This window comes from Athene cunicularia (genome assembly GCF_003259725.1).
Source record: "Athene cunicularia isolate RWA chromosome 8 unlocalized genomic scaffold, athCun1 chr8_part1, whole genome shotgun sequence".
Classification (NCBI taxonomy): Eukaryota; Metazoa; Chordata; class Aves; order Strigiformes; family Strigidae; genus Athene; species Athene cunicularia.
This window is the reverse complement of record NW_020799109.1, coordinates 1,697,487-1,711,475: the sequence shown is the minus strand read 5'-3', so window position 1 is coordinate 1,711,475 and position 13,989 is coordinate 1,697,487. Positions and strand designations below refer to the sequence as shown.

Here is a 13,989-nt window from a genome sequence, read left to right as displayed (position 1 = left end):
ATCCCGGAATCATCCGGGTTGGAAAAGCCCTTGAAGCTCCTCCAGCCCAACCCTGACCAGGGGGCGGCGGGAGGGGGGCGGCCGGGCACGGGAATGGGCATTCCTCGGGATACGGACATTCCTCGGGATGCTGCCGGTCCCGGGGTGCTCGTTGCCAGTCCCGGGATGCTCATTGCCCACCCCGGGATGCTCATTGCTAGCCCCGGGATGCTCATTGCTCACCCCGGGATGCTCGTTGCCCACCCTGGGATGCTCGTTGACCCCCCCAGGATGCTCGATGCCTGTCCTGGGATGCTTGTTGCCCTCCCACAATGCTCATTACCTGCCCAGAATGCTCGTTGCCCACCCCAGGGTTCTCATTGCCCACCACGTGATGCTCATTGCCAACCCCAGCGTGCTCATTGCCCACCCTAGGGTGCTCGTTGACCACCCTGGGACGCCCGTTGCCTGCCTCAGGATGCTCCTTGACCCCCCCAGGGTGCTCATTGCCCACCCTGGGACGCTCCTTGACCGCCCCAGATGCTCGCTGCCTGCCCTGGGATGCTGCCTGCCCCCTGGGACGGAGCCTCCGGAGGCACTGCAGCAGGGAAGTGCCACCCTCCAGAGAGATAAGGCCACCCCTGGGGAGGGGTCGCTGCCCCGGGGCGTGGTGGCACCACGGCTGCGGTTGCCCAGCCCGAGAGCGCGGGTGCCACCACCACCATCCTGGCTGGGCCTGCCCACGGCAGGAAGGTGCCTTCAAAATGCAGTTGGTGTTATTCTAGCGGTACGTAACCAACAGCGCAGCTTGGGCACAGATCGCGTGGTGTGGTTCGTTTTTTTTTCCTCTGGGTGAAATGCGGCAGTGGAAATGTTCCTCGTTCCACCCGGTGTGTGGTGGGTTGTTCCTGCGGGTTCGGTGTAAGACCCTTAGCAGAGACACTTGCTCCGCGTGGAGCAGAAGTAGGGGCGAGGGCATAAAAAGCTGGTTAAAAGCAAGTGAGACAGCTTTTGCGCTTTACGGGCGATTTCATTTCAGAACTTGCCTCCTGTAAACGGGCAACGGAATTACGGGGCATCCATAGGCAAACAAAATGCACCGTGTGTAGCCCTTTTCAGCTGAGATTTCACAGAGATAAGCGCACGTCAACAGGCACGACCTCGTGCTCTGTGAACACCTTCTACACTTCCTCTGCTTTGTACTTACCAGGACAATATCCCTTAGGTTTTCTTTAACCTGTGCACAGCGATACCGTTTTCCCCCACTGATGTGGAATCTGAAGATTTATTTTTTTTTCCTTCTTAAAAACATTTTTCCATATACCTTCACTCTAAGCTGAAGGTGGTTTCTCATTCTTTTCCTCGTCTTTTACTCTGATCGCAGTTTATATGCTCTGCTGCACTCATCGGATGCTGCACAAATTGTCTAGCACTTACCTAACTAAACCACTGATTAAAATTATTTGAAGTGAGACTATTTTTTGTCTGTTGACTCAAGTATTTTGGGGCACAGTCTTGCTGTCAGAAAGCAAGCTGTCTGAAGGATGTTTACACAGTCACTGGGCGATTTCAGTTTATTGGAAGGCAGAGCATTTACTTGAAGAACCTTGGTGCTGTGATTGCTCATCCTTGCAGTTACTAATCACCTACGGATGGCACCACGTGAAGCGTCTTTGCGTAAAGCTGAGGCGCTGCAGCGAGGCTTAAGTTTCGGTCTGAAGAACATCTGGATTTTAAATAAAGCAAGGTGTTAATCATTTTGGCAAATCTCACGCAGTTCACGTTGGAATGGATCCCATCTTGTTTTATAAAAACAACCCGAAATAACTTTTTTTGGTCGTTTTTATATTGATATACACGTAGCAAAGACTGTATTGTGTGATGCATCCCCGTGGAAGTGCCCCTGCAGCCGAGATGGCATGAAAAGCAGGATTTAAAGTTTCACTTTACAGTGGTTTGTTTCCGATCTGCCATCAAGTTATTAAAATAGCTGCATCTCCGGGACAGGTCGGGAGTTACAGAAAGTGCTTGTTGGTGTATTCGCTTCTGAAGCGTCCAATATTTTCTCACTGCTCCCGTAGCTCTGCAGGGAAAGGGTGAAAAAGGAAATAGTTGTTAATGCTGGTTGCAAAACATAAGGGAAAATACTGAGCTTAGTTCAGGCTGACCCTGATTAATTTGTGTAAAACGTTTGTGCTCGTCACTTCCAATAATGGGGCGTGGGTTAAATCCAGACGTGGCGTAGGTTTGCATTGGGACAGAATTTTTGAGCCGTGCTGTTGAGTTTAAACGTTTCAAGAGCTGTTTTGTTCGGTTGTGTCGTTGATGGCGTGCTTACCGCCTGCGTCTGCAGCGTTGTCTGTCGGAGTCAAACAGTCATAAACCAGCTGTGTGGGAGGGATTTCCTTTGGGAAGCCGTCGAAAGAGAGCGTAAGATTGCTGGTTCCCAAGGTCTCATCCAAAATTTGGTGCGAAATGCTCGGGCCTGGGAATCTTGGGACTGCGTTAGGCATTCGGGATGAGAGCAGTTCATTTGGATTGGGGGTCGCCTGCACAAAGTCTGAGCCCAGCCGGGCTGGAGAGCACACGAGGCTCCTCATGGGTGCACAGACGGGGCTGCTCCCTCCCGGGAGCGTGTGGGCTGCGCTGGAGCGGGGCTTGCAAACCGAAACGGGGAGCGCTCAGGGTTTGTTCTTGTTCTCCTTCACAGGACGGATTTTGGTTCTGGAGGAAAGGGAGCAAACATTAGTTTTTCTAAAGCACAGAGCTGTCTGGTTCCGAAGTGCCCATAACTCTGCCATTCCCCCAGCTCTCGCGCCTCTTCTCTCTAGGGAGAACCATCCACAAATTACCTCAGGTGGGGTCTCGAGAGTCGCGGCTTAGCAACGTTAGCAGAGGATGTTAATGAGAAAGGTCTCGTGAAATGAGCAAGCTGGATTTTCTGAAGTTGTAAAACAGTAAAACACAAGTTATTTTCCCATTTTTTAAGGAAGTGGTAAAAGGTTTTTGTTTCTCTATAGGGAGCAAAATGCTATTTGCATGGATTGTGCCCGCAGCAATTTGGTTGTTGGTGCACTGCACAGCAGGTAAGATTTTTTTTTATTTTTTTTTTTCTGCGTAGCAATTATCACTTAAAAGAAGCACTCTGGCTAATTAGGGGTTTTTCTTTCAGCTTCTGCATGGCATGCTAGTAAACATCTTCCTTACTGAAGAAAGCAAAATTTGATGCTTGATTAGGTTTATCCTGTAATTGCTGTCAGAAGTCCCCGATCTGCGGCTCCTGCCGAGTGTCCTCCCGTTCTCCACGGCAATGCCCCTCACCCTTGGCGGTCTGGGCAGGCTGTGGGCAGATTTTCTGCTACTGCTCGGCTCCTTTGCCCCCAGCACAAGTGTCCTGGAGTGTGCCAGCGAGTGCGTGCTCTCGTACGCCGAGCGCAGGGGACAGGACCGCGGGTCCCCCATCCGCGTCCTGCACCTCCCGGGAAAGACAGCGATGTGCAAGGGGAGGTCTCTGCGAGCCAGAGAAAATCTTCCTTCCTTCTTCAGTAGCAACATGCCTGCCACCGCTTTACTGAAACACAGATATTTCCTTTAAACAAAGAAAAAAAAGAGTTCTGACAGATTTACCCTGGGTTGTGCTTTTTTTTCCCCTGCGGCGGGTGGTTGGTTTCTGATCCCGGTCGGTCAGGTCGGTGAGGACTGGGTGCAGCAACATCCCATAAGTTACTGTAGAGAGGCACAAATTCTCGCATTACAGATTTGGGGAGCCTCTCCTTCTCGAGCGCAGCGTGCCGTACAAGATAAGCGACGTCTCGGTGTTGAGGGTTTGTTTTCCCGTTCTGTTGCAGAAGCCTGCAGTAAAGGGAACGTGCCTGCGAGCAAACCCCCCTGTGGCGCTGCAGAAATATGTGACAAAGGGACCATGACTGCTAACACCACTTCTCACGTCCAGCCTGGAACCAGCATCACCCTCTCATGCCAGCTGAAACCCCCGCGACCCACCGAGCAGTGCAAGATAGCTCTTTTCTTTAACAGCTCTGAACTGGTTAGCGATCACGGCAGTTCAGTAAGCACCGGGTTTCTAGTCCGTACATACGGCAAACACATGTTTACGTGCAAAACAGTTTGTGAATACAAGAGAAGACTCATCTGTGGAATCGATATCGAGTCTGGAAGTAAGGATAATTTCATTATTCCTCGTTCTTAAATATTTCCTGTGGTACCTCTGAGACACGTCTTAGAAACCAGCAGCGGGCGGCCTTTCCCAGAGAAGGTGCTGCCTTTTAGTGAGTATTTAAAATATTCCTGGCTGGAACTGTGCAACTCCGTTATTCATGAACAAAGAGATGCTAAATAAAAGTGCCCCCTCAGAGCAAACAGCACGCTCTCCTGTTCTAACCCTGACACCCACCAGTCTCTCCAGGACACGGGGGACCTGCAAGAAAAATTCTGAGGAAATTTCAGTTTTTCTTCTGGAAAGATGAGCTGATGCTGCTTCAGCAGTCCTCTGCTGTAACAGAGTTGTTGTTTTGTTGTAAGGGTTTGGGGTTTTTTTATTTTTAAAAAAGTAAGAATAACGGTCGATTGCTTCAAGCAAAGCTTGTGGTGCCCAGTCTGGAGAGCTGTTAAGCACTTGTGGCACCCTGGTAGAGTCACTGGGGTTTTGCTCAAGTGTCAGAGGTCTCAAAAGGCTGCAGAGATCGTAGACTCAGCTGTTTTCCCATATAAAAATTGTTAGCCTGAATATTTTGTAAGTTCTCTAAAAAAAAAAAACCACCCCAAACAATCAAAAAGCCAAACATTTCTTAAAACGTCTCCTACCAGCATCTTTAAGGAAGAAACTGATAAGAATATCTGTTTAAGATCCTCCAGATGAGCCAAAAAATGTGTCGTGTATCCAGTACGGGACAGACGGCCATCCCACCTGCACCTGGGACAAGGGCAGGCTCACGTACATCAACACTACCTATGTGATGCAGTAAGTAACCCAGGTTCTTCGATTGTATCTTCGAGCAGCTGAAGCCCCTTTGCTGCTCCCGTCCCTGTGGGCCGCTCTGCAGGAGGTCGGCTGCTTCGAATAAAGAGGGTGAGCCAAGACACGGCCCCCTTTTGAAAAGGAGATTGGGTCTGAAAGGCTTTCCTGCGGTGGGAACCCTCTGTTACTGATTCCGTGGCCAGCAGTGCCTGCACCAGGAATACCGTGGTCTGAGCTGCGGGCGCCAAGGGTTTAGCTAAGGTGATGGAGAGAGATTTTGCTTGGAAACGTGTTATTTTTGCTTCCTGTTTTAGACCCAACCTGTAATTTTGTTCACTCTGGTTTGGCTGAGCCTTCGCTGAAAAAGGCTGTGGAGACTTTTGCAGCGAACTGTGGGGAAGGAGCCAAGAGCCCAGAGCCCACCAAGGCACGTCAGGAGACCTTTGGATTCTGGGAATCACCATGCATGGGAGGAACCTTATTAAAACCCTCTCTTCCAGCAAACATCTGGCTAGAATGAATTAATTTTGCCCTTTGCAAACCACTGGGTAGGCTGAACTAGCCCTCATTTGTTTCTGAGGTGCTGCGTGTTGACTGCGTCCTTGCCCTGCGGGTCTCACTCTTCCTCACCTTCTTCTTCACCTCCTCTGTTGGCCAAGGTAGCAGCAACTTAGCAGCTTGGAGAAACCTCTCACTGCTCTTTAAGCAGAAGGAGAATATTCAGGTGACTTGCAGAAGGGTAGGGAAGTGATGGATAACGAGTCCCGCAAGGGTTGTGACATAGAGATACGGCAGCGCTTGCTAGTGAGCTATTAAATATATTGCAAAATGCAAAAGGTCACCCCAAAGCAACACGATACCAACGCCTCTGATTCAGGTGGAAGAAAATACACAGAGAAGCTAAATGAGTTCCTCCAGGCAATGGGTTGAATGACAGACTGAGAAATTAAAGGTTGTGTTTGAAATCATACCATCCAGCCGTGAGACTGCGGGTAAATTACATTTTTAATCACTAACTTACGTTAAATAACAGAAAAAAAAAAATATCGCAAACCCACTCCAAAATCCATCATCCCCCTAAATGCTGCGTACCAGTGCTTGTACGTAGAGAAATATTAGGTAACCAACGTGAGGTGACTGTTATACTATTAAAAGCAGCCTGCTGACATCCCTGCAGTTCACTGGAAATCCAGAAACACTTCCTTTGTCCACAATTAAACCCAAAAAGCAGCGTAACGCCTTTCCTACCGATTTAGCCAGAGGAGCATTTGCTGTAAGCACCGTGTTGAAGCAGACAGATCTTCCAGGGGGCAATGACCTACCTGCCTTGTGTCGCTCGAAATCCAAGTGCAGGGGACGCGCTACACGAGCCCCAGCCACGAGGGACCCAGAGCGACGCACCCGGGGGTTTAGCTTTCTCGTTGTACAGGAAAATCTTAACCAAGAGTTTTCCTTCTGTTCCAGGTTATCAAACGGGACGGATGTCTTATGCGTCTCAGAAGAAAGTCTGAATAAGAAGTTTGGCTCGTTGGCCCTGAGCAAGTTGAATTTTGACGCTACTTACACCGTTGTGGTTGCCGCCTCCAACGAGCTAGGAAGCGCTTTGTCACGGCCACTCGCGTTCATGCTAATAGACATAGGTAAGTGCACTCCTGACTACCTTGCAGTCAGTCCCAGCCCTTCAGAAAGACAAAAAAAAAACAAAACAAAAAAAAAAAACCCAACCATTTTGTGCTCTTTTCTCGTTCAAACCCCTCAGAAAAACCGTCCGCCCAGTCTAAACCGGTAACTCTGTTTCCCCTGGTTCTGAGCTGCATATCTGAGCGCTGTTTGCTTCTTTCTGTTTCTGCTGCTAGTGAAACCACATCCTCCCAACTTTTTAGTGGAATTTGATAATTCTTCTGCGACCAGTTGCACCTTTTTTTGGCACGATGAAGCGCAAGCGCGGCACTGGAGGCTGAGATACCGTCCACTTACCAGGCACACCTGGAGCACGGTAACCCTCTTCCGAGGAGTAAAGGAAATTATGGTCCTCGGAGGCTGTTTTCATTATTTTTTCATTATTTCTCACCAGAATCTCTTCGTTCAAATTTTTTTCCGTCTGCTTTCTGACATCATATTTAAGAAAAAATATTGCCTACAGGTCAAAAACTATTGTTGGTCTAAAACTGAATGAAGTTAAACCACTGATCCTGTAAAAACCCAGGTCTGTGCATCGTTCCCCTTATGTCAGGTGTCTCTGTGACACACTGAAGAATCAAAGCTTGAGTTCGACCCATCATTTTATTGGAATACGGTCGTATCTGCTCGTTGTAGCTCACGGCTCCAGGCATCAAATGTCCAAACGTTTGTGCCTTCCCTCCCGTCGATTGGAAGTCTTTGCTTTTATTTTAAGGGGTGAAATTGAGGAAAGTATTGAAGTTGAGTAAAACATGAACAGAAAATCTGTTATCTTCACATAATTAAAAGATTTTTCAGATAAAGAACTGCAAGCCCGATGATTCATTGCATCATTCTTTGAGTTATTAAAGTTGCCTCAGATCAAGGTTTTCCCCACAGTTGGGTTTTTTTTCTTTTTTAGAGCTGTGTTTTGGCTGGCTGGGCTTCCTTTGGGCGTTAGGAATTCAGCCTGTCGCCGCCTTCAACCTTTATCTCCTTATGAGTTTCGTGTTACGTGTCTTTTATCTTCATTAAAGGTTGAAAGCTTAAACAGTGAAAAGTGCAGCCTTCATGGTCTGGAGCCTCACACAGCCTACGAGTTTCAGGTCAGCTGTAAAATCCACCCCGAGCGAGGACTGTGGAGTAACTGGCGCTCGTACCAAACCCGGACTCCCGAGGCAGGTAACACACGACGGCACCTCCCGCACCAAGCCTGTGTCTGACGTTTCCATCCAAGCGGAAACTTTTAACTAATGAAGTCAAAACCGCTGCCGGGGTTTTGCCGCTTGGTTTGCAGAGTCTCTGTCGATCCAGAGCCAACAGGGAAGCAACTTCTGTAAGAGAATTGCTTTTCTAATGAACAAAAAAAAAAAAAAAAGGGAGTTCGCTGGGAAGGTCTGAAGGATACATTTGACGGTGGTGAAGGTTGGGGGGGTTTTCCCAGAGCCGTAGTGGCCTCCTGCTGCATCGCGACATGTCTGGAAGGGGCAGTTTGTCCAGCTTAGCTGGGGAAAGACAAATATTTCGTATTGGTTCCTATCTAAGTGTTTTACTGACTTCCTGCAGCAACCCCATAACTCAAGTCAGGATGGCTGCTGGGTCACGTCCCGGCGCCAACGGGCAGCCTGAGCAGCACGCTCTGGCATCTTGACCTTGCTCAGCCGTTTGCTGAGGAGTTGAATGAATTGGCTGGGAAACTGCCTGGACTCTTCCAGTTCTGCTGATGCTGGCAGATTTTAGCAGAGCAGTTTAATCTTGGCAAGTCGCCTTTCCCCAAGCAGAGAAGGTATTTCACTCGGGACCTCCCCAGGTGACCCCTCCAAGGTGCTGTGGAGTCACTGGAGACCTCTCTAGCTTCAGAGCAGAACCTGGCCAGGCGCTGGGCAGAGATCCCACCAGGAATTCCGTGAGAAAAGAGTGTTTCTGGCCCAGAGGATGGCACCGCAGGCTCCAGGGACAACCCACCCGAGGGCAATTCTAGTGCCCGCCTGACCTCACCCTGAGCTGCGTGAACTCACGCGATGCAAAACTCCCAGTTCTTACGAGAGAAGAAAGCTTCTCAGAAGTTTGTTTCAACAAAGATGTGTTGGCTGCTCTGGCATCCCCTCCTTTCATCTCTTACTTGGCTTTCGTTACTCTTTTTTGTGAATTACTATAAGCTCCTCGGGCTAGTGCCGTTATTACTCATGCTGTTCACCACTACTGACAGCATCAGTTTCTGTAAGACACATTGATCGAGGTGTGAAGTTTTCCTCCTCTCCCTCACCTTCCTCTCAACAGCTTTCTCAACCTCCCTGATGAACCCTGGCTTGCTATGGCATTTGTGGTTATCACCCCTCTACCCAGGCAGTGCTAGAAAACGAGAATCTTTTTAGCTAATCAAGGAGCATTTTCTTATCTCAGGCTAGGTGACAGCGAGGGGAAGCTGCTGCTGAGAAGCTCAGGGTACATCACAGTTGCCTTTCTTTGAAGGAGCTGAAGTTCTACACATGAGCTTGGCCTTTTGCAAATTCAGGAGCAGACCATTGTAATGAGATTTTTTTTTTTTTCCCCTAAGCCTGACCTGTCACAAAACTTGCTTTATGCAAGTAGTGTTTGTAAGTGACTTTCCCCCCTCCCCGTGGTTCACATGTGAACTGAACTTTAAAATCTGGGCTGGAGTCCGAAAGATGCAATCCCATTATTTTATTTTTTCCTTCTTTGAGCTTGCCCCTTCCTCGCTCACAGCGAGCATGCTCTAGTTTTATTTCTCCCGCCAGTCCTGCTTCTTGTTTCTATTCCAGTCACTATTTGCGGTTAATACACGACAAATAGCTCTTAACATTGCCGGCATGGAGGATTTTTTCTGTCTTTGAATATAGGAAATAGCAGGCAGCCCCATTCTAGCTGGGGTTGTGCAACGGCTGCCTGCTGCTTAGGTTATTAGCAACGATTATTATTTGAATTTGATGGGTTTATTTTGGTCAGAGACCCCGAGGAAACAAGCTTTGTTACCTTTTGTTGACTTTCTTTATGTGTCTCTGATTCTGAATTGTTGGAGCATATCGTGTTCACCGGTTTCTGCAGCCAGAAGTTTGCTTTAGCGCTATTTATTCAGAACATCAAGGGTTTCCAGCCGGCGGCTGTAAGGAGATTCGTGGAAAGAATGGGAGTTTTAAGCTACCTCTGACGAGGTCCTACCCAATTTGCTGTTAAAGACATTTATTGCCTAGAGCCAGGCAGCAAACTCCTGCAGATCCTGCAGTCCCCATCGCCTGAGGCTGTCTGTTATTTTAGGATTGAGGACCTCAACTCGCCTCAACTTTCATGCGAAGCTGAGAGCTAATACTGTCACTTTGACGTGTAGGCTTCCTCGGGAGCCACCCTGATTACCGAGCGCTGGATAAAGTCACCAGCAAAGCAAAACCCTCGCTGGGCTTTACGGTCGTGAGTGCCATCACCCGCGCACAGCTGAACTCCAGCCGCAGCAGCACACGCGGGCTGTTACCCATCGAGTCATTTCAGGGACGTTTTAAATCTGAAATTTTAATTGTTTGGGGATTTTTACCTCCTTCGCTTCTTCAGCGTCTTGCTTGCTTCAGAACACAGGCAGTTACACTCTTCTCCTCCCACACCAGTGCCGACCGGGCTCCTGGACGTCTGGTACCGACGGCAGGACGTGGACTCTCAACAGCAGAACATCTCTCTTTTTTGGAAGGTGAGTTAAGGGAAACCTAAGCAGGGGCAGTAAGAACCAGCAAGGTTAGAGCGGGAACCCCGGTTTAGGTGTTTGCAGGAAAGGACTGAGCCCAAGTGGAGCACAGGGCTTTTACCAGTGCCCAGGTACCAGGACACGGACCAGCTCTGCTACCCGACGCTTGCCTCCCCTCAGAGATTCAGCGACTCTTTTCTCCCTGCCACCTCCCTTTTACAGTTCCCCAAACTTTCTGTTGTGCTGGAAGCAGAACACGTTCCCGGCACATCACATCAGCAAAGAGGAGCGAGGGTCCCACAGCTCAGCCACCGCCTTTCCACGGGGTGACCTGTCCCCCGGGTGATATACCTAAAGGGACAAATCACAACCTTCCCAATTTGTTTTCTGATTAACATCTCCCTCTCCTCACTTTCTGCCTCGGTGTTGGTTACCACACGTGGTTGGAACAGGCTGGGAAGGCAGGAGGCCACCATGCCCCATGTCCTCCACGGGCACACGCCCTGTGTGGCTGCTTTTGGGGCTGAGCTTCCTTCAGAGGCGTTTCTGCTTCTGCGAAGAACAGAGCAACGAAGATACGGGGGAGGCAGACGAGGTAATTTATTGTAATAGCCCTTTGAGGCGACCCCAACTCTTAAAAATTGAATTTCTGGCTGTCGTTTGGGCAGCGGGAAGGGTCCCGCGGGTGTCCCTGCTGCGTGGATGGACGGTTGGCCGAGGCTTCTGTCATCCAGCAGCAGCAGGAGGAAGTTGGTTTTCTCTGCAGGTGTGAAGCAGGTGATGGGCAAAGCACGTGCAAAAGGGGTTGCTAATAATAATAAAGCTGCAAATCGGAAATTGGATGAACTCAGGAGTCGAAAAAAAAAATTGGTTGCTTGGGTCTGCCAAGCAGAGCCTTCTGCGAGCTGGGGGAAACTGCAAAAGGAATTCAGGCTCAGAGCCAGCTGTGGGGTAAAAATTCCACCTTACTGTACATTGCCATCCAGCTCGGGTCTGCTATGCCAGCGCTCCCAGTGAAACCAAGCCCCGATACCAGTGCCGGGTGCTGCGTTTCTCCAGTATTACCGAAGCAGCACTTAAAGCCAGATCCAGGAGAAATTTTTGGATTTGTGGGGCTCTTTGCTATGCGGTTTTATTTCAAAGCCAATAAGATTATTTTTTTTTTAAAGCATAAACTATCCTTGACTTCCAGCTTGCAATCTCCAGTTAATCTCTAGATAATGTTGTGTCTTCTCCTCGCACCAACAAGCACTACGCTCTAAGTGAAAGCAGAATTTCTCATATAATTATGTGACTCCAGCCGTTGTGGTTTTAAGACATTTAACTTTAAGACCTTTATCTCGCAATAGCGAGCTGGCGACACTTTCTTTACCGAAGCAGTCTTCCTGCAGCATCATTCATAAAACGGGTGCAGTATGGTGCTTTTATAGCTTTCACAACAGCTACAAAGCAAAGGACTCGGACTCAGTGCAACGTACTACCATTGCATGTTTTCATATTTTCACACAAATACCGAAGAAAGGATCGCCAGTTTGTTTTCAGCAGGCTTTCTGAGAAGTTTCAGCTCTGTGTCCCGAGCCACTGCCAAAGCGATTGTAACACTGCAAACATTTTTCTATTTTTGAAAGTGCTTTTTCCCCCCCTTCCTTTTTTAATGATGAAAAAAAAACCAAAAAACCTGACTTCATAGGAACTACAGGAAACTGTGAAACTGATAGTACAACTGCAGACACCCGGGGTGGAAAAAAACAGCGAGAGGTGTTCCAGGAGACAGCACAGGCTGACTCTTCAGAAATGCATATTCTAAGTGGTTGAATTTAAATAATTCTTCATCGTGGCTTTAAGTAAAAATCTGGATTTTCCCCTAATCAAGAATTGCTCATTTTCACAAATCCAGCTGTTCAGTAAATACTCTTTTTCTTTTTCCCCCCCCTTGTGAAAAGCACGGCTTGAATTCAGACTGAAGGATGGAGGAGGCTCTGTGCTGCGCCGTCCCCAGCTATCTTGCTGCTTGGAAAATCAGCAGCTCACAGCAAAAGAGCTTCACTAAACTGGAAATAAACAGGAAAAATAAATAAGAAATGAAAAGAAAGATATGTAAGCTTAAGAGAGGCTCGGGTAAAGGCATGCTCTTGGCTCTATGATCTGGGAATTAACTCATTTCACGCCATGGAGCAGAGCAGTGAGGGAGCTGGGGGGAGGGCTGGGAGGGGAGAGCGCTGGTCGCAGGGCTGGGCAGCAGCAAAATCGAAGGGAAAAAAATCAGAATAGGCTGTTACGTGGTACAGGTTTTACACAAACGTGCAAAATCATGGTGGAAAAGGGAAATTTTGCAGCAAGGATGCTAGCTTCCTGTGGGGAAAAAAAAACCCTGTATTTTTAGCAATAAAAGTGCGTGTTCACTCATGGATGTATATCGTTAAGTTGGCACTGATGAGGAAACTACGCTGCCTTTAAAATGTATTTGCTGTACTTCAGGCCAACAGATCTTAACTTTAAAAAAAAAGTATTGCAGAAGAAAACAGCATCAAGGAGTGAGCGAGCAGTCTCCAGAGCACTGCTTGCTTCTTCCAGCTTTTAGAAGAGAAGTGAAAATTGGTAATTGGTTACTGAAGAGCATCAGCTAGTATGTGCTGGTGTCCAGCCGGTCACGCTGCTGCAGTAAATAACCCTTTGCTGGTAGAACAGAAAAAGAAGAGACGAAATTACCTCTGAGCAGCGGTTCCGTGCTTCCACGGGGCAGCTTGAGCTCCTGGGCCAGGGGGATGCTCAGAGCCGTCCCTAGGCGGGGGGGCTGGATGACAAACCTCCCCACCTCTCCCCGCGTGGGGCAGGGGCTGTGGCTGCTGCCCCACGGCGAGCAAGGCTCGGGGGCTTGCCCAAGCCCCCCCCCACGCCACACAAAGATCCCCTTCGCGGCAGAGGGTGTGTTTGGTTCACAAATCAGCAGTAACACCTTCCCCCGCGAGCGGGTCCCAAACCTTCCCGGGTGCCATCATCTGTCTGCGGGTTTTGCTCCTCCTCCTCAGAAAAATAGAATAATTAATGCACTTTCCTCACAGGCTTTGAGCCGGTCGGAGGCGAGAGGCAGAATCCTGCGGTACACGGTGACCTTCAAAGCCCCAGGCCTGAGGAGCCCCCCAGCAGGAGAAGCCCACGTTACCACCCAAACCAGCCTCGCCAGGGTCGTGCCGAGGGTGGGCTACAAGATAACGGTCACCGCCGAGAACTCAAGGGGCAGGTCCCCCCCCGTGTCCATCGTGACCGACCTGGACACCCAAGGTAAGGGCTCGGGTCTGGACCACTGGGAATCACATCCAGGTCCCACCAGGCTGTGCTCATCCAGGTCCAGCTCAGTGAATCGTTGGGGACCCGCAGATCCAGCGTTCGGTGTGGCCGGGGTGCAGTGTCACGCCACGTTAAGCTGCCCCGCATTAGGGTCACCTCAACCCCTTCTGCCAACACGGGGGTAAGCCAGGCTGTCAGCCAGCCGGGCACCTGACACGGCAAAAAGGTAACCATGCCGAAAAAAAGAGGAGAAGTGGAGAAGGGGAGAAGGGGAGAAGGGGAGAAGGGGAGAAGGGGAGAAGGGGAGAAGGGGAGAAGGGGAGAAGGGGAGAAGGGGAGGAAAACAGAAAAAAGAAGAAAAAAAGGAAAAAAGAAAAAGGGAAAAAAGAAAAAAGGA

At 49.2% G+C, this 13,989-nt stretch overlaps 1 protein-coding gene across 4 annotated transcripts in view; it reads left to right on the top strand.

Annotated features, from left to right (window-relative positions):
• Window positions 1-2,884: 2,884 nt before the first annotated feature.
• Window positions 2,885-13,989, top strand: part of IL12RB2 (interleukin 12 receptor subunit beta 2) — an 18,225-nt gene continuing 7,120 nt past the window's right edge. For 2 of the 4 annotated variants that reach the window (XM_026854494.1, XM_026854493.1), the window contains exons 1-8: window positions 2,885-3,065; window positions 3,828-4,154; window positions 4,843-4,957; window positions 6,419-6,594; window positions 6,811-6,950; window positions 7,651-7,795; window positions 10,231-10,310; window positions 13,367-13,586. In XM_026854494.1, coding sequence (XP_026710295.1) covers window positions 3,008-3,065; window positions 3,828-4,154; window positions 4,843-4,957; window positions 6,419-6,594; window positions 6,811-6,950; window positions 7,651-7,795; window positions 10,231-10,310; window positions 13,367-13,586 — 1,261 coding nt within the window. In that variant the 5' untranslated portion in view covers window positions 2,885-3,007. Of the gene's footprint in view, window positions 3,066-3,827; window positions 4,155-4,803; window positions 4,958-6,418; window positions 6,595-6,810; window positions 6,951-7,650; window positions 7,796-10,230; window positions 10,311-13,366; window positions 13,587-13,989 lie in introns of those variants that run through there. The other 2 variants (XM_026854495.1, XM_026854496.1) reach the window with 2 other exon arrangements.